At 38.1% G+C, this 25,237-nt stretch overlaps 1 protein-coding gene across 1 annotated transcript in view; it reads right to left on the bottom strand.

The window, feature by feature from the left end:
* The window catches only part of COG5 (component of oligomeric golgi complex 5), a 183,345-nt gene that overhangs the window by 61,327 nt on the left and 96,781 nt on the right, over positions 1 to 25,237 (bottom strand). The window contains exons 8-10 of the mRNA XM_055711500.1: positions 4,795 to 4,960; positions 3,922 to 4,034; positions 3,750 to 3,827 (exon numbers count right to left, since the gene is read on the bottom strand). Coding sequence (XP_055567475.1) covers positions 3,750 to 3,827; positions 3,922 to 4,034; positions 4,795 to 4,960 — 357 coding nt within the window. The remainder of the gene's footprint in view (positions 1 to 3,749; positions 3,828 to 3,921; positions 4,035 to 4,794; positions 4,961 to 25,237) is intronic.

Raw genomic sequence — 25,237 nt, 5'->3', positions numbered from 1 at the left:
ATAAATGACAAGGTGTGCAGTGTGCCTTAGCTGCTAACAAGTGGGACATCAGCAGATCAAAGGGTAGATCTGCCCTCTCACAGTGAGTACCCTTCTGCCCAGCAGAGAGACCCCAGCTCACACTTTCAACTGACCATCCCAAAATACCCCTATAAAACTACGTGCTGCTTTTAAGGCTGCTTCTCACTTGGCAGAACTGCTTGTTGATGCCTATGTAGGAGTGAAGGACCCAAAATAGATGAGGATCAGAGATCATTTTCAACTCTTTTACAAGGGGCTTAGAGAGATTCTTATCTCTGATTAGGAAGGTGGCTGTCACAGAAAGATATGTTCTGCTGCGACTGACGCTGAAGTCAATTGCAGTTTAGGTATGACAACAGCTGAGGCAGGATTAGTCACTACACATTGAAAGAAAGGAGCAATAAAGCAGAATAAACCAGAGTAACCTATTAGCTCTCTGAAGGTAAATTAAGCAATTGAAAAGTGATATAAATAACCAGTCATTAGGTGAACAAAAATATCAATTTTACATTATTTAAATCTTACTTGTAATTTTAATTTTTACCCTCAACATTACGAAAACAATAACCCTACCTTTTGAAAAATGTAGAAAATTAAATCTCTATTCACTTTCCCCAAAACTAGAAATCAAAACTTAATGAATTCTGAATTCTTTTAGCCTTGCTCCCCCATTAAAATCTAGTAATTAAAGGCCTTTTTCTTAGATAAAACCACAAAAATGTCCATTCAGTCTTAAAAGAAATTTATTTTTCCTTTAAATATCTCATAGATCTTTTTTGGAAATTAAATCTGTAATTTTAATATTTACAGATTAATAATGAATCTATAGTTCATTACTAGTATGATAACAGTTTTTACAAAGTACTATGAGTGTATGATTTCTTTTCAAAATTGCATTCATTTTATATTGTGCAAAGGAAAAATACCAAAATCTAGATCTGCAAAGGGAAGGAATGGAAAAAAGTGCACAGCAAATTTAATCTCCAGATTCTTCCATGATACTCATGCAAGTCTCATGTAAGGGTATGTCATTTAACTCTTGGCCACATCTACTGGTGGAAAAAATTTGTAAGTTAATTCTGTAAAAGAAACCATGGTGCAGAAAAGATGCGGGTGTTGTCATTGCCCTCCTGTTGAACTCCCGTATTTATAAACTTAACAAGTTCTGTGCCTCAGTTTCTCCATCTGTCAGATTTTTGTTTTCTTTTTTTTTTTTTTTTTAAGGGAGAGTTTTTGTGAATCCTTTAACTAATTAGTGGGTTTGAAACTACATTTTTGGATACAACACTATTAAATATTATTGTGGTAACAGGTCATTAGAAGGCCAGAAAGCACATGTTCGAGATCATAATACAAAATTAGAAAAAAATGCAGGCTGTGTGAACTGTGAAGAGGAAGACACAAAAAATGGCCAATGGGAAAAAAGAGAATTATTAAAAAAAAAAAAAAGGCAAGTAGCTTCCTTGCTATTAAAGGACTTGTGCTTTAAAAAGGCTGGGTCTCCTCCTCTCTTATGCCCCCTAGGATGATACTTGCACTGCAGTAATCAAAACAAGGAAGCAGATGGACAGGCAAAGTGGTACTACAGCTGCTGCAGAAGATGACTACAATAACAATGTTGACATCAGTAACAGTAATTAGTGCACAGACTGTAGAGTGGATGATTCGTTCCCTTATCTTCTGGCGTGGGCATGCTGCCCTACCCGAATGGGTGTAATGTCAGTACCTTTAGTTTGTTTTGTTCATTTGCTCAGTTTATTAATGAAACTGAATACAATAAAGAAAATCAAACTTTTCTCCCTCTCCAGAACACTTGCTGAGGAAAGCATGTTGTTTTGGGTTGGATTAATAAGAGATGAAATCTTCATTAGTAAATGGCAAAACACCAACTTCATACTTATATCTATTTTCAATGTACACAAAAATCCATACTCCCATATAGTCATCTGTACATACACTCGAATTTCAGCAGCATGTAGTACTTGTCTCACCCTGTCTAAATAAGAGCTCTACCGTTTGGTGTGACTTCACCCATCTGCAGGCTGCTGCCATACATTTTTCAAGGGACATTAGAATAAATTGTTTAATGGTGAGAAGAGCCAAGAAAAACATTGTGCTATACTGAGCCTTCTCAGGTAAGAAGAAAGCAAAGCATCAGTACTGTCAGCAGTAGCGTGTCATGCTGAGAGTGTTCTGGTAGCATCACACGAGGATGCACCACTACTCCTTAGCTGCCTCACTGAGAATGACAACTGTCCAGCTTAGTGTTATACTACACCAAAACACCTGTTGAAGAGCAAACTAACTGGAAGAGAGAGAATTGTGGAGAAACAGATGGATTTTACTTGGGAAATATGATTTGTCACTGAAGATGCAATCCTGCAGTACGAAGTCAAAGGGAAAGAAGGGGAATCAAAGAGATCATGGAACATGCTTAGCACATAACAACACCAAAGCCTTTTATTTCTAATTACTTTTTCCATACCCTGCATCTAGCTCCTATTCAGTTTCATGTTCCCTGTTCATTTATTCTACAGGATGATAAAAGATTTCTTTTTGTTTCCCTCCAGTATCATCCTCAACAACTTGAAAAACTCCTATCCCCTTTTCAAGTGCTGTTCTACAAAAGGGAAGAGTGAAAGTGAGAAGCAGAGGGTCTGGGTGGGGGCTACTCATGAACACCAAAAGCTCATTTATCTACACTCCCCTTCCACCCCAACTCTTCTTGAGCCTTCCAGAGTTCCTCCTTCTGTCTCTAGGTTTCAATGTTTCTCCTTGAACATGCTGATCTACTGAAGGGCTGCACCCAGGCAGCAACTGATATTTTTTGCCAAATCGAACTTTTAAATGAAGAAAATATGCTAAAAGTTAATAAACTTTTTGAGATGTTTTGTGTCGGTTTTGGTTTGTTTTGTGGTGGTTTTTTTTACACAGAAGGAGAAGCTTGAAGTGCCTCATAGAAAACTGATGTTCTGTGCAACATCTTTTGGAGATGGGCTTACCAGACAGGTAAACTTCAGTGCTGTCTGAAACCTTCATTATTTGCTTTCACTGTTGTGACAACCACCTCTGCATAGGAAGAGCTCCCCCAACATATTTCAAAAATTAAGTTCATGTAAATTAAATATACTTGGAAAAGGAGATGGCTGCATAGACACATCTTTTGTCTTTGTTTCTTCTCATCTACTAAGGTAGATGAGACGGCTTCAGTAATTCTGTTTCTAACAGTGAAGGAGACAGTTAATCAAATTATTCCGAATATGAATTAAAAACAATGCAACTGAATGGAAAAGAATAGGTATTCAAAAGAACAGCCATGATTATTTTTCAAAGAAGAAATTGCCAAGAAGCAGAGAAACAGATGGCTGAAAGTGTTAGATGAAGACACACTCTCCTATGCAAACTAACAGACTTAATTAATTACTCAAATCACATGGTATTTTATAGCATGACATTAATGATCAGTAATAAAAACTGACAGTGGTGCCTTATCAGCTGCCTTTAAGGAAAACAAAATAAATTATTATAAAAAGAACATGTTTACACCCTACAGATGTAACTCACAAACCATAAATACAGCTTTCAATGTTAAGTTTGACTTTCAACACTTTCCCATTAATTTAATTACAAATCTTTATGGAACTGTAAAATCGTAAATAAAAGCATTCTCTCATAACATTTTCCTTAACAGAGCTATTAAAACATATTCAGCTAAATTTAAATTTTACCTTAACTATTTCCTCTATGAAGCAGACGTGTGACACAGGATCTCTTTTCTTCATCAATACTTTCTGCAAATGCTGCACCTGTAAGAAAGAAATTATTGAGAGGAAAAATGACATCTAACATCTTATATGCAAAACTGTATTACTAGACAGACAGGAATTAGCTGCTGAATACCTGTCCGCAAGCAGCACAGATCTGATCCATGAGTTTCTCCATGTTTGTCCAGAGGGCGGCTCGAAAAGCTGCTGTGTTCCCAGGTGTTGGCATAGCAGCTCTACCAGGGCCACCTGAATGGGGCAAAGACAGTGGCTGTGAAAAAATCAGGTATTACCAGCTCAGGACTTAAATTCATAGGCTAACTGCTAAAAAAAAAGTGATATTCCAGCTGAAGTGTGTGCAGCTTCTAAACCATCACACTTTCCTTCAGAGGGGCTCTCTTTCTTTATTATGCTAGTGATTATGGTTTTGGATCCTTAACTTGTTGCAAAACTTTTTAAAAAATTTTTTTAAGTGTTCATCTTGCCAAAGTTCCAATTTGCCTGCGTGCCCAATTCCTCAGTATTCTTTGGTATCTGAGCTAACATGTGGGAACATTCCTACATATCAAATATACTGCTTTGAAATTATTTCCATCTGACAAAAGCATCACCATGTAGTTTCAGACTTCTGTTGCCTGCAAGGAATTTCTACCTGCGATCCTCTCACCACCAGAAAGAAAGCAGAATTTGGATTCATCTTTCCATGACAAACTGCTAAGAAAATGCTCCAAAGTTGTAAACTAATGAGGCCAATTTTCTAGGCAAGTCAGTAAAAGAGGGGGGATGTGGACTAAAGGAAAACCTCTGAGCCCAGTAACAAGAGACAGACCCAATTTTGGCTTTGTATTAGACAATTTCTGAGACATGCCTACTCTCATCCCCTACTGCTTAAAGCAAGCAGGGAAATCTTCCTGTAACATGCTTGGATGTGAAAGTTTCTTCCATTTGACTACATACTGTACTTCTGTAAAAAAATCAGTTATCATTCTCTCTAAAACAAGTATCATACCTCTTGTAACAGCTTGAGATGGTTGGGTCAGTACTTTGATATCCAAAGCAGTTTTTATGTTCTCCTCCAGGACTATGCAGTATCCATCCACCACATTAGCAATGGTATCCTTCAAAGTCCCAAGGTTATGGAAAACCTGAAGAGCAGTTCCCACCTGAGTAGGATTCTAAAGAAAAGATTTTAAAAAATAACTATTATCTTTAACTGTACTATAGCGGTTTTTTTTATCCATGATGAGGCACTGTTTTACTGGGCAAGTTTATCTTTAAGGTCAGTATGCTAACTGATTTCATTTAAAATTAAATAAATGGCATCCTTACTGTATAACAGAGAACAGAGGGTAAAGGAGAGGATTGATTTCCTTTGATTGCTTAGCAATGCTTTGCTTAGCTTCCTTTGGTGCTATCCTCTGAATAAGAAAAACAGAAAAAAAGGAACTGGAAACACTGCTGGCAATATCTACCTGGGGTGGGTTACCAGTGACTGATCCAGTAATTCCAAGGTTAGTTACAGTACAGCTATATTCAGCTATGGTGTAGCCAGTAATACTGTTTTAACATGCAGTATCTGTTACAGTACTGTAATTTAAGTGCCAAACAGTTAATTAAATGTGATACAGACTTAAAAAAAACCCTAAACAACCAAAAAACACCAAGGACAAGCACAGGCAAGCAGGTCAAGCCACTACTACCAACTACTGCAGAATTTAAGCCTGTAAGTCTACATTTCTAATGCTGAACAACTACTTCTTCCTCACAGCAGAATTAAGAGTGCAAGACAATACAATACAGTGATAATTTCCCAAGCCTGCACACACACGCACACAAAAAGCTCGTATTGTTTAGAGCTTTTCCAAAATACAGGAGTGTGAAAACTATCCAAAACCTGTTCAGATCCATTGTTTAAGAGACCTTTGATTAAGATTAAATCTGACAATGATTCCACTGAGCAACACTAAACACTGGCGCGGGTGCTATTTAACAAGAGAAAAGCCTCAAATTATTGCCTTTGGAAACTAAGCACTGTCATCCATACGCTGAATACTGCTTTTTATTTAGCAATCACGCGCAATTAGTGGAGGGGGTGCTCAGTTGATCATACACACATTAGAGATGCAGTCTTTTGTCATTTTTCTTAGTGACTTCTGCCAGCAGTAAAGAACATGGCCTGGCAAAAAGAAATCCTGGCACCCAGACTGGACAGAAGCATCTGAGACCACAAGCACACCCCACTAGAAACCCCATTCCAACTCTCCTCTGGCAGCAAGACCTTATCCCATTGCACTCTTCCTGCTGGTGGCTGCAGCTGTAGTAGCCGCTAACACTGAAATGGTCTGCTGCAAGACCAATGCCACTCTGCTTCATCTTCCCCAGCTCACAGTTTTTATCAGCCAGACACTCCTGAGCCAAAGAAAGAGGGTAGGATCACCTGCCTTTCCAGTGTGGGGAACTGCACTGACACGGCAGCAGTAAAGCTGTGTGGCTGCTGTGCTGAGGATTCGTTTGCTGGTACCTCCACCTGCTGCCACAGGTTTTCTGACCCACTGATGAACAGTGCATTTTCCTCAAACCTAACGTTGCAGAGGTCACAGCACTGTGACTACACATTCCTGTTACTCTTTCCAGGATTTCTTCAAAGACCAGAACCATAGTTGAAGCAAAAAAGGCATCTCTCATCTCCTTCCCCAACTCGAATGAAGAGTTTCCACATTCAGTGGAAAGCGAAGGAATATTAGGCACGTATTATGGTTTGCAGACCTTGTACTAACTGTACCAGTTTCTTTTTCTAAACAGTGTGGGAGTTAATGAGCATTCCCAGCATAGTATTACGGGTCTGGGACTTGTAGGTTTAGTTTTTTGATAACTGGGTATGCTGTAAAATTTCTAAGCATCCTGTAGGTGTGCTTGTGGAGGTGGGAAAGTAAGCCATAAAGACTGGAAGATTAATGAGATGTCAGAGAATTAAGAGTGGTATAATGCAAGGAGGGAATCTGGGGATAGAATGAACAAGAGAGAGAAAATATAAATGGGGAGAGGATGGGGAATAGAATGAAAAGAAACTGGAAGAAAGAGAATGAAGCTGAAAGGAAGGAAGGCGAAGATAGAGAAGACTGACCTAATTTATCAGTTTTTCTTGTTAAAAGTGTTCTAATTCTTACAGAAAACACACCAGTATAAAACCAGGCAGAGAGTCCAGTAATATAAAATCAATACCTTACTACTATAGTAAGCAGTCAACCTGGTTTCAGTCAGACTTTAATGTGCTTACATCAGCTACAAAAAAACCAGAACAGTATCAAGAGGTAAGCAGGGCACTATCCAGCCTTGAATAACCAATGGTCAGATACTTTCCTGACAAACAGGCTGTATAGGCACAAATAATTTCAGACAAATGAATTTCAGAGTTCCCACATCATAGTTCAGTAAACTTACTCTGCAGCTACTGGTCAAAAAAAACCCAAAACCCACAAAAATGTGCTCCAACAAAGCTATGTTTCTGAAGAACTGGTTTTAGCCAAAAGTTGTCAAACAATTCATTCTGAAGTTAGGAATAGTTAGGGAATAACCAAAACACATTTTTTACATTCCATAATTATGGAAACCTGCTATTCACTCAAATCTATCTTTCAAATCTAGTACCAAAGTCAGTATCAGAATAGAACAAAGATTATGCAGGTGGCCTATTTCTTATTTGCTTTAAATTGTGGACGTGGCCACTGACAGAGCTTCTAGCTCATGTATTTATCTTGTATAACATGAATTACAGATATATTTAAACTCTGACAATGTACAATAAAATAACTTTTTTTGTTTCATATACAGTATTTTTCTATCCTCAAAAAACAGTTTGTGTTTTATATGCCTCAGACAAGCTATATTAAGTCCATTGTTGATTTATTACTAATCCTAAGAGAACTGCATTTTTTATGCACAGCTAGTTCCAAGGTTTAGACAATATGTTAAAAAAAAATGGAGCATCTCTTGGGACAAAAATTATTATATGGAAAGAAAATGTTGGAAAGCAGGAAGAAAACAAATGATTGCACTTTCAGGCTTGCATACACATCTCAAAATTAGACTGTTAATCATCAATACACACTGGACAAAAATTTAAGAATCAGTATTACAGAATTTGTCACTACCAAGAGATTTTATTTATAAGAATTTGCCCCTAACATTTTCCTTCTATTTGAGAAAGCTTAGAGCTAAACACATTTCTGAGATTTAAAAGATGGCCTCAAATTTTATTAAATGGAAAGCACGCAAAGTAAAAAAACCACCCGACTACAGAAGTGACTTACAATGGAAAATGGAATCACATCAGAGAATAAGATTCAGAACAGCTATCCAACAAGAACAACTGGGAAAATAATAAAACTTTTCGAGATGGAATTTATGAGTTTATTAGCAGTATTTTATAATCAAGTTGTCTGCCACTGCAGGCACTTACACTTAGCAATTTGTAAGCATTCTCCTTAGAATCTCTGCCCGTTGGATCCTGTTTGTTTTTGTTTTAAGTATCTTATTTTGTAAATGAAGGCTCAGAAGTAGTAGCTTTTACCAAACCAAAACAGGCTGGTTTTACTATGTAAAAACGTATGGGCAGTTAGAACAACAGCAAGACACATTTCTGCTTCTCACAAGGTAGCATCTTAAAAGAAAATATCCTCTTACACAATAAATTAGCATCCTAAAAATATTTATAGATATGCCATAAACTTTAAGTTATGGCAATCAAGAGAGTAGAGGCAAAGAAAAATAGTAGAACATTTAGTAATATGTTGGCAGTACAATATAATTTAATGTGCATGCCATACACAAGTGAAATAAAATCATGACCCCACAAACTGTAGGCCTACAACACTACCTACTCAAAGATAAACTACAGTGATCCTCAGATTGCAAAAATTATAATGAAGCAGGGAGCTAAGAAGAGATGGAGTTAAGTCCACTAATAATACCCTTCTCCATTCAAAGCGCTCCTCCGTCTGGCATGTCACAGCATAGTATGTTACAAATATATGGAGACTAAATTCCACAAATTTAAGAGTTTAGGAAGACTCAGTGAATCATCAGTTCAATGTATGAAGACAAAAAAAAAAAATAATCAACTTGCTCAAAAGCAAGTTCTACCATGAAAGAAACTCTCACAAATATTTAAAAGCACAGCATTTTCTCAGCATCCATCAGACAACATATTAAAATAGTTTGGTCAGAAGGGCAGTATTAGCCACCACTTGAAAAAAGGCATGTATGTTTCAATTTATGTTTTAGCAAAACATAAAGATACATTCAGCAGCAATGATGAAGACATGTTTCATACCAAACACATTTGCTCATTTTCTCTATCACTGAGAATTGTTCATTTTACTAACATAATTTTCAATTTATTTTATCCTATCCCATTTGGTTCTGTAGTCCATCACAGACAAGAAGAAAAATAAGTGACATGCAGTCATTAAGCATGAATGTTTTTTTCACAATTATATCATGCGGTTGTTTTCAAGAGTAGGCGACTAGACTCAATAACCCAGAAGATGCTGTCCAGTCCAGCACGACATTTACAGTCACTCTGCAGAGCAGAACCCCGTTTGGTCACTTCCTTTCCCACAAAGATAACTGGGTGAAGACTAGACAGAAATGTCATTAGAGACTTAAATAAGTACATATCACATTTCCAATTTGAAAATATCTCCTAGGATGGAACCAAGTCATTTTTTTTCTGTCAGCTGCCAACACTGCAACTATTTTATCATGTCCAGCATTGTAGGTTTTTATTTTATGATTGGCACTAGCGTTACCAGAACAATTTTCTGACAGCATGTCTAAATAAAGAGCAATATCACTTTTCACCGTTAGAAACACAGCTTGGATGAGAAAGCCTGCTCCTCACAGGTGAGTGTGGTGATGACACGGAGCTAATTTGGGGACAGGAAGATTCCTAGCATAAGGCTGAACCAAAAATAAGAAACCTGGAAGACAGGCAAAACTAATTGGTTCAAGTGCTACAAACACAGCTTCCAAACTCACACTCCACCTTCTTTGGGTATGGGATTCACCATGTGGACCTTTCTTCTTCAACCAGTGCTGTCTTAGGGAACTCAATACCATTATTTCTTTGTCCTGTGCAAATCTGTCCATATGACATGCTGCAGGGTTCTCACCTGTGTGGACTATAAACTTCCTTCTCAAATGAAGGTGTGTTAATGGCCCAAAATATTTATGGTCAATACTACCTGTGACAATTACAACTACCTTCATAAAGAAGTAGTGTTACAAGTCTAATTAATTGCTAACTGTCATGCAGTTAAATTTCACAAGTGCCTGCACCACATAATCAGAAGAGCTCTCTGAGGAAATTTTCTTTCACGTGACAGTTTGGAAGCACCACATATGGAGAAGTCAAACTTGGACTAGTCCGTCCCTTAGAAATGATGTTCCCTAGCTACTAATGTATACAAGAAGATTTATGTTTTGCTTACTAAAATCAGAACAGCAACTCTGACTGAAAATCTTTATTATTCTGCAGAGAACAGATGACCCTGTTCAGGAAAGGCTGTGGCAGGAAGACAACAGAAAGCTTTCACTATATATATATAAGAACATATTCATATTACGCAACAGCTGTGATTTCAGTGTGCTGACATATCCTTACCTGTTACGTGGTAAAACGTTTACCACATCCCATACACAAGCACTAAACACATAACACAGTACAAAAAGAATTAGATATGTTGCTTAGCTGAAGGAAGATCCATAATTACTTCAGGTAATCCAGTCCAGGTATCACTTCAACAGATTGTTGTAACAATGTGGCAAGCAAGAAATGCCATGAACAATATTTTGAACAAAATCACAACTTTCCCTAGCCATCAAGAAATAGCCAGTATTAAAATACAATAACCCTAGAACAGGACACACACTGAAATAACTACATTTGTAAAGTAACACATATTCTCTGACCGGGATTACAAAAGGTTACTGCAGTCCTTCCAGATTAAATGCAAAAACAGTTTCCAGAATGATATTCCTGAGTATCTTTAACGGGCACTTAGTATTAATCAATTTCATTTGATAGCTGATTTACTAGATGGGGAACTGTTTCAGTTACTGTTCCACGTTTACTTCACACAATTCATTTTGATTGTAGAAGATAGCAGTTGCAATTTCTAACACAGTACACCTTTACAAGTTCAGTTAAATAATCCAAAAAAAGACCCCTTTGTGAGGCTGAAAATCCCCAGTCAGATCTTCATTTACTCCTTCTCCCCTCTTGCTACCATTACAATACATGGCCTCCTTCAAATAACTTCCCCACAAATAATGTTACTACCGCTAATGACAAGCACTACTACTTGAAGACCAACTGACCGAGGAAGGGTTTGTAAGCACTTGCAGCTATCAATTACATGCAGTTCTTAGTCATCTCTTACAGACACCGAAAGTGAAAAACAGTGAGAAGTTAACTACAGGAAGAGTTGCAATTCAATTTAAAGAGCTCAAGCAAGTAAGCAGTGCAGGTAACTCAGCCACAGCCAAGGTAAAACGACCTACTGACCAGAATTAATAATTTACTAAGAATTGGGGCTCTTGCTTTGCAGTATCACTTAAGCTATTTTAATTGCAGGAAAAATTAACAAAATCCTAAAACTAGACATTTAATGCCAATGAAATTCGGCTGCAGTCTAAACCCAGTATTTTATTTCATTTCCAAAAGTCCATGCCTTAAAAAAATTAATTGGTATATCACAACTCCTAAAAATGAGCCTACTTAGGGAAACACGTCTCTTATGTTCATTATCACCCCATCTGTCTTTTCCTCGGTTCATCTTTAAAATCTGAGCAATACATGAAAAGGTCAAATTGACAATGTAAAGCCAGAGAATACAGACTTCTTTCTGATGATTTTCCAGTTCTTCCTGTTTTGACCTTTGCAGTGTTGGGAAGAGTGAGAGGTTAAGATGTTATAATTTTCTATAGGAGGTAATACTGACATAACACTTATGCTAGACTTTAGAAAAGCACATTTTAAGCCTTAAGAGGCAAGAATCCCAAAGCTAAATATTTAAATATGGTTAGGCTGTAATACCTACCTTCTGTCAGCCCATGTTTGGAATACACAACTTCTTTTGGTAGAAGGACTTTCACAGGAAAGGAAGACAGCCAGAAAGCACAGCCATAAACCTCATGATGTCCTCAAACTAGGTCAAAATTTTGTTTCTTAGAATAACAAGAAGTAAATAACAAGAAACATTGCACTACAAAGGTTGAGAGAGGAAAAAAAACAAACCAAACCAAACCAAAAAAACAAACCAGCAGCAATAAAATACTAGAAAGCAAAGGAACAAGATTTTTCAACACAGCTGAACTGCTTGCCAAAATACTTATTCTCTATAATAGTGTAATCAAAGCAACAGATGGCTAAGAGCTAATGGAACAGAAAGGCATCAGGAACTGTTGTAAAGAATTATCTCATGAAACATCATGCAATATTCCAAAGTCTACCAAGCCTTAGGCTATCAACGTGACAGCAATTTCAAAGAAAGTATCTGGCACCTCTGAGGACAGATCAGCTAGATCAACTAGACCACGACAATTATAAATTTTATCCTACAATACTGTATTTGAGTGTAGAAAGAGTACAAATTCAGAGTAGAAATCATACACAACAATGATAACTAAAAGGCAACAAGGAAATGGGGGCATCTGAGCCAAATCAAGCTTCTTAAAGTGCTTCTTTCACCTCTTACACAACTTAACCTCTAAAGATCTCATCAATAATGAACCAGTTTGCCAGTTAATCTGAAGTTGTGGCTTCTCTGCTAAAAGCACAGCTATCACTTTCTGATGCAGGTCAGAGGGCAAGGCTGTAGCACCTCTCTTGTCCACAGGCAACCTAAACTTGTACCTGCTGACTCAAGTCCCGTTACTGAAGTGCAGTAGTAGCAGGACACAAAATCTCATTACTAATTCTGATCTTTGGACAGCAGCTTGCAACCAGATGTTTTCTCCCACCTCACAATATCGTTATGTATGTGCTCACTCTGCTAACTGGTTGAACAAAGCCATTACAGAACAGGAATGTCAGATTCTACTTTTAACTCAGTCTTAACATTAGGAATTAGCTACTGGAGGGTTGCAACATTTTTTCTCTGTTTACAGAAAAAAAATAATCCAATTTTAGACAAAATATCCTTTAAATGGTATGCTCTGAATGATTTAAGTAGCTACAAAAAGCCATCTGGATTTTCTTGTTCTCTCGCTAGTCTTTGCAACAAGATAATAATTACCTCTGCAAGTGACAGTATCTCATTTCTGGAACCTGTGCCCATATTGTCAACAGCCCTGAAGTGCCCTCAAATACTTAAAAGGAACGACATTTAAAAAGTTACTTTAAATACTTTTCTGTTATTATTTTCATATTGAACTACAGTCTTCCATCAATGTCAGATTCACTGCTGGATCACAGTTCAAAACATTTTTTATATTCTTAATACTAAGTTCAAATTCCTTCTATCACACAGCTACAGGAAACCAGGTCTGCAGAAAAATTGATGAAGAATCACAGAACAGCTGAGGTTGGCAGGGACCACTGGAGATCACCTAATCCACCTCCCTGTTAAAAGGAGGGTCTACCAGACCAGGCAGCTCAGGGCCTGGCAGTGCAGAGACTGGCTAGTTCAAATGAGCCACAAGACATCCTTCTCCTGCTCCATCTTCCCTTCCTAGTTCCACTTACTGTTCCAGGAAAATGTACCAATGTGCAGTCATTTTCACGCAGTTTCAACTGAGGCCTGCTAGAAAGACAACAAGCATCTGTACGCACACCTAGTCACACTTCTCCAGTGCTGGCAGTGTTACCTGCCTGCCGACAGTAATATCAGTCTTCCAAGCCCTCTTGTAAATTTGTCCACTGGGAGCAGCATGACAAGACTGACCTATTTCTGTTACAGATGCCACATTTAAAGAAACACATTTTATATTTCTAGTCTTTTTAAAAATACATGGGCAGCCTCTTTAAAAATAAATCAGCAAACCTATATAATAGTAAAACTATGAAAAAAAAATTAAGTCATCTAAAGATAAAGAAATACTATGCCTAGCGTTGCCTGCAGCTAGCACACGCATATGGGATCCAGTTCTGCTACTGAAAAAAGTCAGTCCCAAACCCTCACTTCAGTTACCTCCCAGTAATGCATTTTGAAACCTTCACACAAATAGGAACTGTTGGGGGTGCTGTCTGCAAAAGGAAAGAAAGGAGATAATAGAAAAGAATCAGCAGTTAAGTGGGTAACTTGTTGCATGCAGAGGAAATTATTCATCACCTAGGAACTGCAGCATTTTGACGCAAGTTTTCTCCTTTCTAATGCAACAGAACGTTCAGTTCTGTACTCCACTTCAAGCAAATCCAAAGCTTTAAATCCTTTGTTAACATAAGAACACCTCCAAATGTACGATAATGCAGAACTTCACATGGCACAGAGTAGCTGATCAAGAACACAATGGAACACCCATTTCTCAAAGAAGATTAAGACGAAGAACAGATTTTTAACCTGAGAAAAAGGCGAAATAAATTATATTATCTTATTTAGATGAGTAACATGGCTAGTCAATCATATTTTTCACTCTGCTCTATGCAGATCTGGCTTATTAATGCTTTATATGTTTTTCTTGGATCACCTAATTGCATTATTTCAGAACCTGTTAACAATCAACAGTCAACAGTACAAACCACAAATAGAATTACAGTCTGGGAGAGGCATTTAACAATAACATACTATCTTATCTGGAGAGAAAGAACCTCAGTGTAGCCTTAGTTTTGAAGGGAGACAGATACATGAAAGTACGAATTAAAAAGACTCGGATGGATTATACAGAGACCCAGCCAAAGCCGGGTCAGTCTCTGCTCTGTTGCATCCCTGGAATCCTAGGAGAATTTCATACACACTGTTTACTTTTGACTATTTAAACCAAATCAGAAATAATTTTAATCAATTTGGTATAAAACACGCAAATGCACAAGGACTTTGGAAGAAGACTACCTTATTTCAGTTTTGATTAAGCTCATTCTATAAAGACTAGAGCCATGTAATTAAAGCACTGCAATGCCTGATAAAGAAAAACCTCTATGGTTCTCATTCCAATCTTACCTCAACTATTTTCAAAAAGATCTAATCTTAGCCTGCCTTTCTTGATCTGTAGCAAAGCAAAAATCACTTCTTTATTTAACAGCTCCACCTTATCCATCTTTGGGGAATAAGATAGGCCAACCAGAGCAACAATATATGTTCCTTAGCTGCCCCCCAAGATGAGTACAAGGTCAGCCACCTCAAGGGTGTGCGTGGCTATGGTGGATCCTCTTGCACCCCTCCTGGGAAACCTGCGTGCTCAGGTACCTCTCCAAAATGCCTGTACACGAACGCACACAGCACAGGGAATAAACGGGAAGAATGAGAGATCCTCGTGCGGTCACAGGGCCATGATCTCACTGCAGTTACGGAAACATGATGGGATAGCTCATGTGACTGGAATGCTGTCATGGATGGCTACATACATTTTAGGAAAGACAGGCCATCAATGAGAGGTGGTGGAGGTGCTCTTTATGTGCAGGATTAACAGGAGTGAATCGAGCTCTCCCGAGGGGCAGGTGGATGCAGAGTGAGCCAAGAGCTTATAGGTAAAGATTAAGGGGCAGGCCAAGATGGGGGCACTGCTGTGGGTGTTCGCTACAGGCCACCTGATCTGGAAGAGGAAGTCAACCAGTCGCAAGGCTCACGGTCACAGGCCCTGGTTCTCATGGGGGACTTCAACCACCCTGACACCTCCTGGGAAGACAACACAGCCAGGCTCATGCAGCCCAGGAGGTTCCTGCACAGCGCTGATGACAACTTTTTGACGCAGGTGACGGAGGAGCCAACGAAGCGAGGTCTGCTGCTGGCCCTTGGACTCAGAAACGAAGAAGGACTGGCTGGGGATGTGAAGGCTGGGGGCAGCCTCGGCTGCGTGACCACGAGATGGTGGAGTTCAGGATCCTGCGTGGAGGAAGCAGGGCAACATGTAGGATTGCAGCCCTGGACTTCAGGAGAGCTAACTTTGGCCTCCTCAAGGACCTATTTGGAGGAATCCCATGGGTTAGGGACTTACGTAGGGGGATCCAAGAGAGAGTGGGCTAATATTCAAGCATCGCCTTCTCCAAGCTCAAGAGGTGCATCCCCATGAGTAAGAAATTGAGGATAGGGGGCGGGAGGCTTGCATGGATGCGCAAGGAGCTTCTAGCAAAACTCAATCAGGAGAAGAAAGTTTATGGGATGTGATCCTGTGCAACCTGCTCTAGGTGAACCTGCTTTAGCAGGGGGTTGGGCTAGATGATGTCCAGAGGTCCCTTCCAACCCTGACCATTCTGGGATTCTCTGATCTCCTATTCCATCCTCCAGCCCTTCTGTAGTCTTGTTCTCATAACAGCTCCTTCCATCCATGTCTTTCTCTTTGCAGCTACCTTGAACTCCTAAACTAGTTTCCACATTGACACATAACTGTCCTCAGTCTCCTCCACTGTCTCCTCTACAGCATATTTTATTTACAAAGCCTTTCACAGTTGAGTTGTTGAATAGCGGTGGCCCATAACTCTCTGAATATAAATGGATGAATCAATTCTCTTAGTTGCATTAATTATCTTAAAAGCATTAGAATCAGATACCTTCTAGCCCTTACAGGTATTACCTAGTCTTAGTGTAGTTTCAGTTTTGCAAGGTGGTCAGAGCTGTCCAAGCCATAATGGTTGACATGTTTTCAGTCCAGAGAAACCACCTAAACAGATGGACAACCAGAACACAGAAGCAGACCACGCAACAGCCTCTAATGTAACATCTTTTCTGTCTGCAAAGAAAGCTGAACTCAATGTTATGAAACATTCCTGTGTTTTCATGACGGATACTCTATGAGGAATATTTTTTTCATGATCACAAATGACATTTACTAATTGGTAAGAAACAAAACTAAATGTTTCGTATTTCAAAATAACTAGTCTCAATTGGAAGATCTAACACACAAGGTGGTTTCTGATAGCTTTCTAAGGTGTTCTGACTTTTTTTTCCCCCCCGTAACACACACAATGCATAGCTGCTAATTCCTTAGAATCTATTTAATTGCTACAATTTTTGGACCAATAAAGCTATCTGTATTCTTTGAAAAGCATTATTGAACTCTTAAGTTAATATGTATTTAAAATATCATGTACAAGGGAAGATTAATTTTTAACATTTTGTTGGCAACTAGCCAAATTAATCAAGATGAATCTTCAAAGAAAAGGACCAGCAATGAATTTAGAAATTATCCAGCTGATTCTCATATAAAATTGTCACTAAACAGAACACAAAGATTTTGGCAAATAGCTAAGTGATGATTCATAGCAGAGTGAAGGGATATAAAACATTAATGACTTCTCAATTTTCACTTATTACTTTACCATAAAAGACAGTTATATAAAAATATTGTTCAGATCAGATGTATTTTCAGGAATATCCATTTATAGAAACTATTTATAAACCACTTTCTTGCACTATCATAAAAACAGGAACAGAAATGATGGGATTAGCAGGGCCACAGAATAATAAATCCTTACAAATAAACACCGGAAAGTGCAGGCTATTTGTTGTGCTGCACTGAAAAGTGCAGTAAAGTACTTGCAAATACTCCATTATCCAGTCACAGATTTTCAGTCTAATTCTGCATTTATGAGTCACAAACACCTACAGGAAAAAAAAATTAAAGAGAAAACCCAGACACATAATCTGTCATTCCACTTTAATTAACCATTTACACAGGCTAGGAGCAGTGAAGAATTTTACTTTTATAAAAATACTGTGTCACAGTTGGACATCAGTTGCATTAAGCTTCCTAAATTACCTCTATATAGGGCAAATGCACAATGGCAAAGTGATACAAAGCTTTCTGTATCACATCGGAAAGCAGACAAAGCCTTCACAATCCCATAATCTGTTTCTAATTCAGCATACATATTTTAATAAATGCACACAGACTCATCGAAATCTGAAAACTCAGGATCTCACAGGACAGAAAAGACTATCACCATGTCTGTTAATTTCAAGGCTTTATAAGTCAGCAGTAAAAAAATTTAAGTCAAAATGTGAAAATAAAACCTCTGTAAATTTTAAAGGAAAGCTTCTAATTTCCTACACTTACACAGCATGAAAGATTAATCTACTAGTTTAGGACTTCTCCACCAACAAGACTTTTTAGTCTTTTTTTCCTAATAATCCTTTAAGAAATGCTGGGGTTTTGTGGTTTGTTTTTTTTTAAATATCCTTTACATATTCTGTATTTACTAGATACTGCTTTCCAGTACTTCTAGTGGCAATGAACATGAGCAACAAACATGACAAAATATGCCCAGGAACTTCAGTGACTGCAGTGACATGAAATAGTTTGGTATTTGAATTCACTGCACATTTTTGGAATATCCCCAGGTAGTGCCATTAGACACTGTATTTTAGTGATTAATCACTGGCATTCCAAACGTTTCTTTTAATTCAAAAACATTCACGTTCATATATAGAGAGATGTATCTACACTATTACGCATCAGCATAGTGCTGAAACAGCTAGCAAATTTTAAGAGGTACCACGCATGTAACAGGAGACAGAAGCAAATCTATTAATCATAACATTACTAGTAGTACCATATTCACATCATTTTTCATCTTCTGCATGCTTTACTAATAACAACAAAATGCATTGGATGGATGTGCAAGGGCACAGAGAACAAATATCAAGTGACTTGGGATCCAATACATTCACATCATGCTTTGTATTTTATGTCTGGAAAACACGGACAATCATCCATAACTGAAATGTATGCTGAAAGTATACTTATTTAGTTATTTCTGTATGTAACATTTTTTTTGTTTTATGAATATTTCCTTTCAAGAAGGGAAGTGTCTGCCCATGTTTTCTTTAAAGGAAAAAAACCAACAGTTGGAAACATAAGCTAGACTTTATAGCAAATGTGCCTAAGCAACCATAAAGGACAATATTGCCAGCAACAACATTATAACATGTTAAATAACGGGGCAATTTTAGGCCCCAGATAGTAAGTCCATTGCAGGATATAAAATTGCAAGGCTGAGCCCAGAAATGCATTTTCCCCCAGTGAAAGGCAAGAATATGTATTTTCTCCTCCACACCTCTCTATACACTTCCTTCCTCTCCAACTCTGCCTCTAGAGGGGACAGTAAAATCTGACAAATACTATGACTTTTTAAACAGCTGAAGATCCGCTTTCATTTGAAACTGTTGTCGTGACAGGTTTCCATAGTACTTCCCTACAGCAATCACTGCTTCTGCCTTCTCTATTTCTATTTTAAAAAATAACTTTGAGTAGCAAAAAAAAGGGGAGAGAAAAGAAAAAGAAAGAGGGGGAAAAAAGCCTAACTAAATTGCCTCAACTTTACAGCCAAAGCAGCAGCAGAAAGCAAGCAACAGTGAAGGATGTTGCTTGCTGCCCCTTCCCCGCTGCAGGTTTAAGACACCAGAGTATGGGCAAGCTTATTTTTAAAATCAGTTTCAACTATGTGAATTCTTGGGTAAAGAAGTAATAGCAGTGCCGTTAATGAACAGTCTGTGAAACAGCAGTTTGTTCAATGGCTTAAGTCTGCTTTGAAGTTATAAGGAGGAAAAAAAAATAATCCATTAATGGACTAGAGTTCAGACTCAGCAGCTTATGACACAATTTTCAGCAAGTCACTGAGGCCTAAATACACAAAATAAGCCAAACTCCAAACCTCCCAAATGACTGCCCACGCTGCACTACAGATACTCTTCCCTTTGGCCCATGAATATTGCACCCCTTGGGTCTGTACCATCTTTATTATGCAGATCCAACTTCTAAGCACGAACTAGATGTGCACGAGCAAACTGTAAGCCTGTAAAAGATCATCTAGCGGCATGGCGTCAAGGCCTTTGGCAGCCACAGCAGTGTGCGAGCACCCAGCCCTGCCTGGTGCTCCAGGGCAGGTCACTCCCTCCCAAATGAGACACAGGGCAAAGCCCTTCAGGCTTAGGGTGCCCCGGCCTTTGTTCCAGCTTCCCCAAATGCTTTAACACTTCTTCACCAGAACCTTCAGTTTTTTCATCCCTTGTGTAGTTAAACAAGCAGTCACCCATGCTCAGGAGGAATCCGCAGATACTTGTGCTGGGGAAAGGCAGCTGCTGGTGAATGCCAGCAAAACCACCCCTAGAAGAGCTGCAAACATGCATGCTGAAGTTCAGTTTTTACATACTGACATTCTCTGCTGCAAACCTCATTCTTACGTGCTTCATTCACTGAGTGCAGAACCTAGCTATGTAAAACGGCATCACAAACTCCACTCCTGTAGCCCCACATCACACTCCCCTACCGCCACAACCCTTAATGGTGTGTGGCGAGGGCTAGGGGCATTATAAATCTGGTACCTAACATCTCTCTCTCCGGGGCAATGTTCTTTACTTGCAAACAGATGTTGGTACTTTACCTCTGTCACAAAGGTGCTGTAGGGATGACAGCAAGGAATTCCAGTAATGCAGATTACAGAGGTATCTAATGTAGAGGGAAGAATCAAACTCAGGTAAACTTTTACTGAAAACACCAATCCCTCAGTTCAAAACAGAAAATACAGAATACCACAGAATAGCAACAGCATTATTGCTATGCACACCTGGAAACAAGGTGCAGTAAACGTGAAACTTGGCACAGGGAATTTTTGGGAGATATACAGAATTTTCTCAGTCTTGGTAGTTGCTTTCATTCTGCTTGAGGCTTGGGCAACGTACATGATCAAAAGCGAAGTTAATTGATTTATCATGATTACAAAGAACTAATCTGATTAAATGTTGCAACTTAGTACTATCCCTGAATGAACTGATCATTAAAACACATGCATACATTTGTAACAGCTCTCACAAGAACTAAACAATACATGACAGCTGAGTATGTCACCTAAAAATTGTATTCTTCTAGTTATATACCAGTAAATAAAGCCACATGGACTGACAAAAAGTAAAAATATTAAAAGATAAATACCACTATACACAAGGTCTTTTTTAGACACTGGATGAGTTAATAACACTTCATTTGATGTTAGATAGTCACTTTTTGAGAAAATGAAATTAATACTTTATCTTTTACATGATACATATATAATCCAGTACCTCTAACTACCAAGCTAAATGTAAAAAAGTAGTCAGTTTTCTGATCAGTCAGACATCCTGAATAGAAATCAAAATGTCATTTAAATCATGGACTGTTGCCAAAATGTCTGATGACTGAAATCCACTTTTTTTTTTTTAACAGAAGTCTACAGAAATTCCCAGAAACAGATCTTCAGTATGTAATACTGTCCTTCATCTGTGCTCAAGTGGATCACTAGTATGTCATAGACATTTTTGATTATGCTGTCACATGCTAAACAAATCATGGTCAAAACCATGTAATTCCAGTTTCAACGTAAAGACACTATCACCACTGAAGACAAGGTACAGCAGATAGAAGGGAGAGAGACTCTGGGAAGTGACAGCTGAAGGAAATTGCCTACTGTCCCCTTCAGCTTATTAATACAGTACAATACTGTGTTACTGCAAGTGTTAAGTTCTGCAGCGCACAGGCATTTTTATGTATAATTCACATCATGCCTTACTGCTAAAGTTCTGCAGCTCCACCCAACATACAGAACTACGGCATACATATTCACTGATCCCCAGTATTACTCATATTTTCAAGAAACAATCTCTAATATAGAAATTGAAAGCCTATTAGGTTATGTGTTAACCACCTTACACAAAAATTATCTATCCCTATATTTCAGTTCCTGAGATGTGAGCTATAGTCTACCATTTCTTTACATGACACTGTTATCTCTGTATCTGCATGCAAGCTTTTCAAAAGAATCTTATATTAAGCAAGTGAGTGGGTGTGGTGAGTACAGCACAAATATTTTGAGAGAAATTCCTGACTGGATCCCTTCAAATTATTTCTAGTATCTTAGAAGATCATTACCCCTCAAAAGGCCAACGGAGTTTCTCTTTGATTATTCCTAACAACGTGTGCAGAGCAATCCTTAGACACACACAGTCCCAGCAGACCACAAACATATGCACGGTATTTCAACCTCATGCTCTAATTTAAAAGCTTTAGTAAATACCAACTGCTGGTTTAAACATACAGATTTACATATGTTTCTGAAGGACCAGCATTATCAAAACATATACTTTTACTTGGGAAAATAAATTATTCAAGCTTGGATCATTACAGCACTCATCAATGGAGTGCCCTTTTCTCAAACGCCATTCTCTATTTCCCAGAGCACAAATTCTTCCCTGCTCTACTTAACACACACTCTACATAATAGCCATTAAACCGAAGTGTTTTACAGCCACATATGTTTTCATTAATAAGGGTGGAGACAACCTTAAGCTGAAGGAGCAACGGTGGAAGTCATACGATTACATCTCGAAGTTGGAGCAGGAAGGCACAAACATGCTACATTATTCAACGTTAATTTGGTGTTAAGGCTACAGATCCCTTCACATCAGCAATATGGTGTGCCAAAGTTTATTACTTCCAGATAATTTACTTTAGTAATTCCTCACAATATCCACACCTGGCCCTGGATACAGCATAGGAATCTGAACAGATTTTTACTCTCCACTTGTCTTTGAAAAAAATTTTGCCCAAACATTTTCCAATAAACCTGTACAGGATATAAAAATACAATTAAAACAAAACACCTTGCACAATATAGTATTTAAGTCTTTAAATTCAACAGAATTTGTCCTCCACAGATACAAAATAGGTCCCATCAAACTCAATTACAGCTGATGTCAAGAAACTTCCTCTAGTAAAATGCAGAAAGAAAAACCACACATTTCCCAGAAGTCTGGGGGGGAGGTTGCCCCCTATTCTCTACACAGCAAGCGCCTCAAAACACTCTGTCTTCTGAAGGTGTTTAGAGAAAGGAAACCCAGGGCTTATACGTGACCATTTGTTTCTGTGCCTCTGATAGCTTATCTCCGATTCAGATGAATCAGAAATATGCTAAAAATATTGGTTATCATGCAAAAAAAAAAAAAAAAAAACCACCAACATAATACAGTCTTTCATGTTGTAGCATTTCAGAGTAAGAGCCTGAAATAGTATTCCACCCACACTCAAAAAATTGAAGATATGCAAAAATTCCCACGTGCAACTTTATTATCTATTATTGAAGTGGGAAAATGACAACATTTGCAAAATTTTGCCATTTTTGGTAATAAAGTAGGAAAGCAAATGAACTGGCTTCAGTCCTGAATCTTCTAGTGAACAGCTGGGAAGAAGGAGGCAAACAGCAGCATCCCAAAAGCCAAACTGAAAAAGATGAGCCATGGAATGAAACAAGGTAAAAAACACTGTTCAACTCCCTTTGGCTTGATACCAAAAGGGCAAAACAAAGAGAAAATAAATTTAATTTATGTACTAATTCTGATGACATGCTGCTGCTTGTTACGAGGCTGGATTTAGACAAATAATGTAACGCCTTACCACAAAATCAAGTAAAAGCTATGTGCTTTAATCCTTGGAAATCAAAATTGACCTCTTCTTCACCGAAAAGCCTACCATAACCATTCATTTAACCAGATTATATTCAACTATACCTTCAGCTGTTTTTGACACCTGCCTTGCCTTTTCTTTCCTCTAGTTTATTTTTACTAATAGTCAACTAACCAGTCAACTAACTAACAGCTTTTAATTATTCCAGAGAAAATTAAAGGTAAGTGAAAATACAAATTACTTTTTAAACTTTCCAGACTTTCCTTGCTTACCAAGGAACATTTCCTCAAAAGGTAATAGATTCTGAAGAGAGTGCACTATGAAATACTTCTGAAGGTCATGTAAAAAAACACGTTTGCTGAGAAAGTCTACAGCAGTAGTGAGTAACAGGTGGGAAGGACCAAAATGGGAAAAAGAGTGATATGCTTTTAGTGGATCTTTTTAGCCTTCATGTGTGTATATTTGTGAAACTATGTATTCCACAAATCTTCTCTTGCAGCTTTTGAGAAAGTAAGTGGCTCTGCTTTGCTTTCTACATCCTCATACCATGTGTAGGTCTATGGTAGAGCAGTAACTATATCAGGTCTCAAGCTTAGGATCCTCTGCCTATAGCAGATCAGAAACAATATTTCCTCCAGTGCACAGCTGGCTTCACAGATTCTTACCAAACATCAGATAGATGCCAAGGGAAAAGGATCAGGTATCTCTTCAAGACGTAGCAAATGCTGTAATGGGTGGCGGACTATTCCCTTGACAGGAATACTTCTCAAAGATCAATACTGTTAATGTGTAGGACTTCACCCTACTCTTCCTTCAGAATGTTTGCCAGGGCATATTTCACCCTGCCAGTTCCCTGACATACAGATATCTGGACTGTGGTCCTGATGGTAGCATCTCTCTTGAGGATAAAGCACTCTAGCTGAAATAAAGTCCAAGTTGCAGAGGTCAGATAAAGTGATTTAATGGTCTCTCCTGACATGGACCTATTTGACTGTCATATAATAACCTGATCCATTTGAATTGTTCTATTAATACTGATTATTGGAAGTTAAGTGCAAATCAAACAATTTTGGTCAGGAAGAAACAACCTCAAAGATGATCTAAGAGTATTTCTTTAAAATTTGACCTAGCTAAATAACAAGCATATAGCAGTCAGAGTATTTTCAACTTGTCTCACACTATTATTTTTCATCAGAATTCTAGAGGGGAAACTTTACATAAAAGATCATCAGTGGCTGAACCAACTTAAAACAGCCCATTTAACAGCATGGTTAACCACAGCCCATTAAAAGGTTTGCTACCAAACAGTGCTTTCGCACAGTTAGCTCTCAGTGTTTTTGTGGGTGAAAACATGTAGGTTATTCACAAACCTCTAACAATTACAAGAAATAATAAACATTTGCTTAGGCAATGCTCTGACTCCAGCATCAGTTGGTCTAGTATCAGACCAACTGAAACAATTACTGAATACTTATAAAACACAAGAGGTTTACTGAAAAGCAGCTATCAACAAGTATTTAAGACCAAAATGCAGTCTAAAGCATGGAGTACATTCAGTCAACAGGCTGTGAGAGGGTCAAGACAGGAAGCACTGCTCTACAAGCCACACAAAACACCAAAAATAAATGAACCATAGAAACACGTCAGCTTTATGCCACCCCATAGCAAGCTGTCTTGTAACATCTTTCTACGCAGAAATACATAGGTAACTTTAAGCCAAAGAAACAACTATAGACAGTTGAACTTTTCAAATTGTAAGTAGATTAACAAGCAGATAAAACCTTAGTTACACGAACACTACACCCCTCTAAACTCTAGCTTACAGAAGTCAGTAACACAATGTAATCATGCTATCATCTGTAATC

This window comes from Falco cherrug, chromosome 5 (assembly GCF_023634085.1).
Source record: "Falco cherrug isolate bFalChe1 chromosome 5, bFalChe1.pri, whole genome shotgun sequence".
Classification (NCBI taxonomy): Eukaryota; Metazoa; Chordata; class Aves; order Falconiformes; family Falconidae; genus Falco; species Falco cherrug.
Note: the sequence above shows the minus strand (reverse complement) of the source record. Positions and strands in the feature narration are given on the sequence as shown.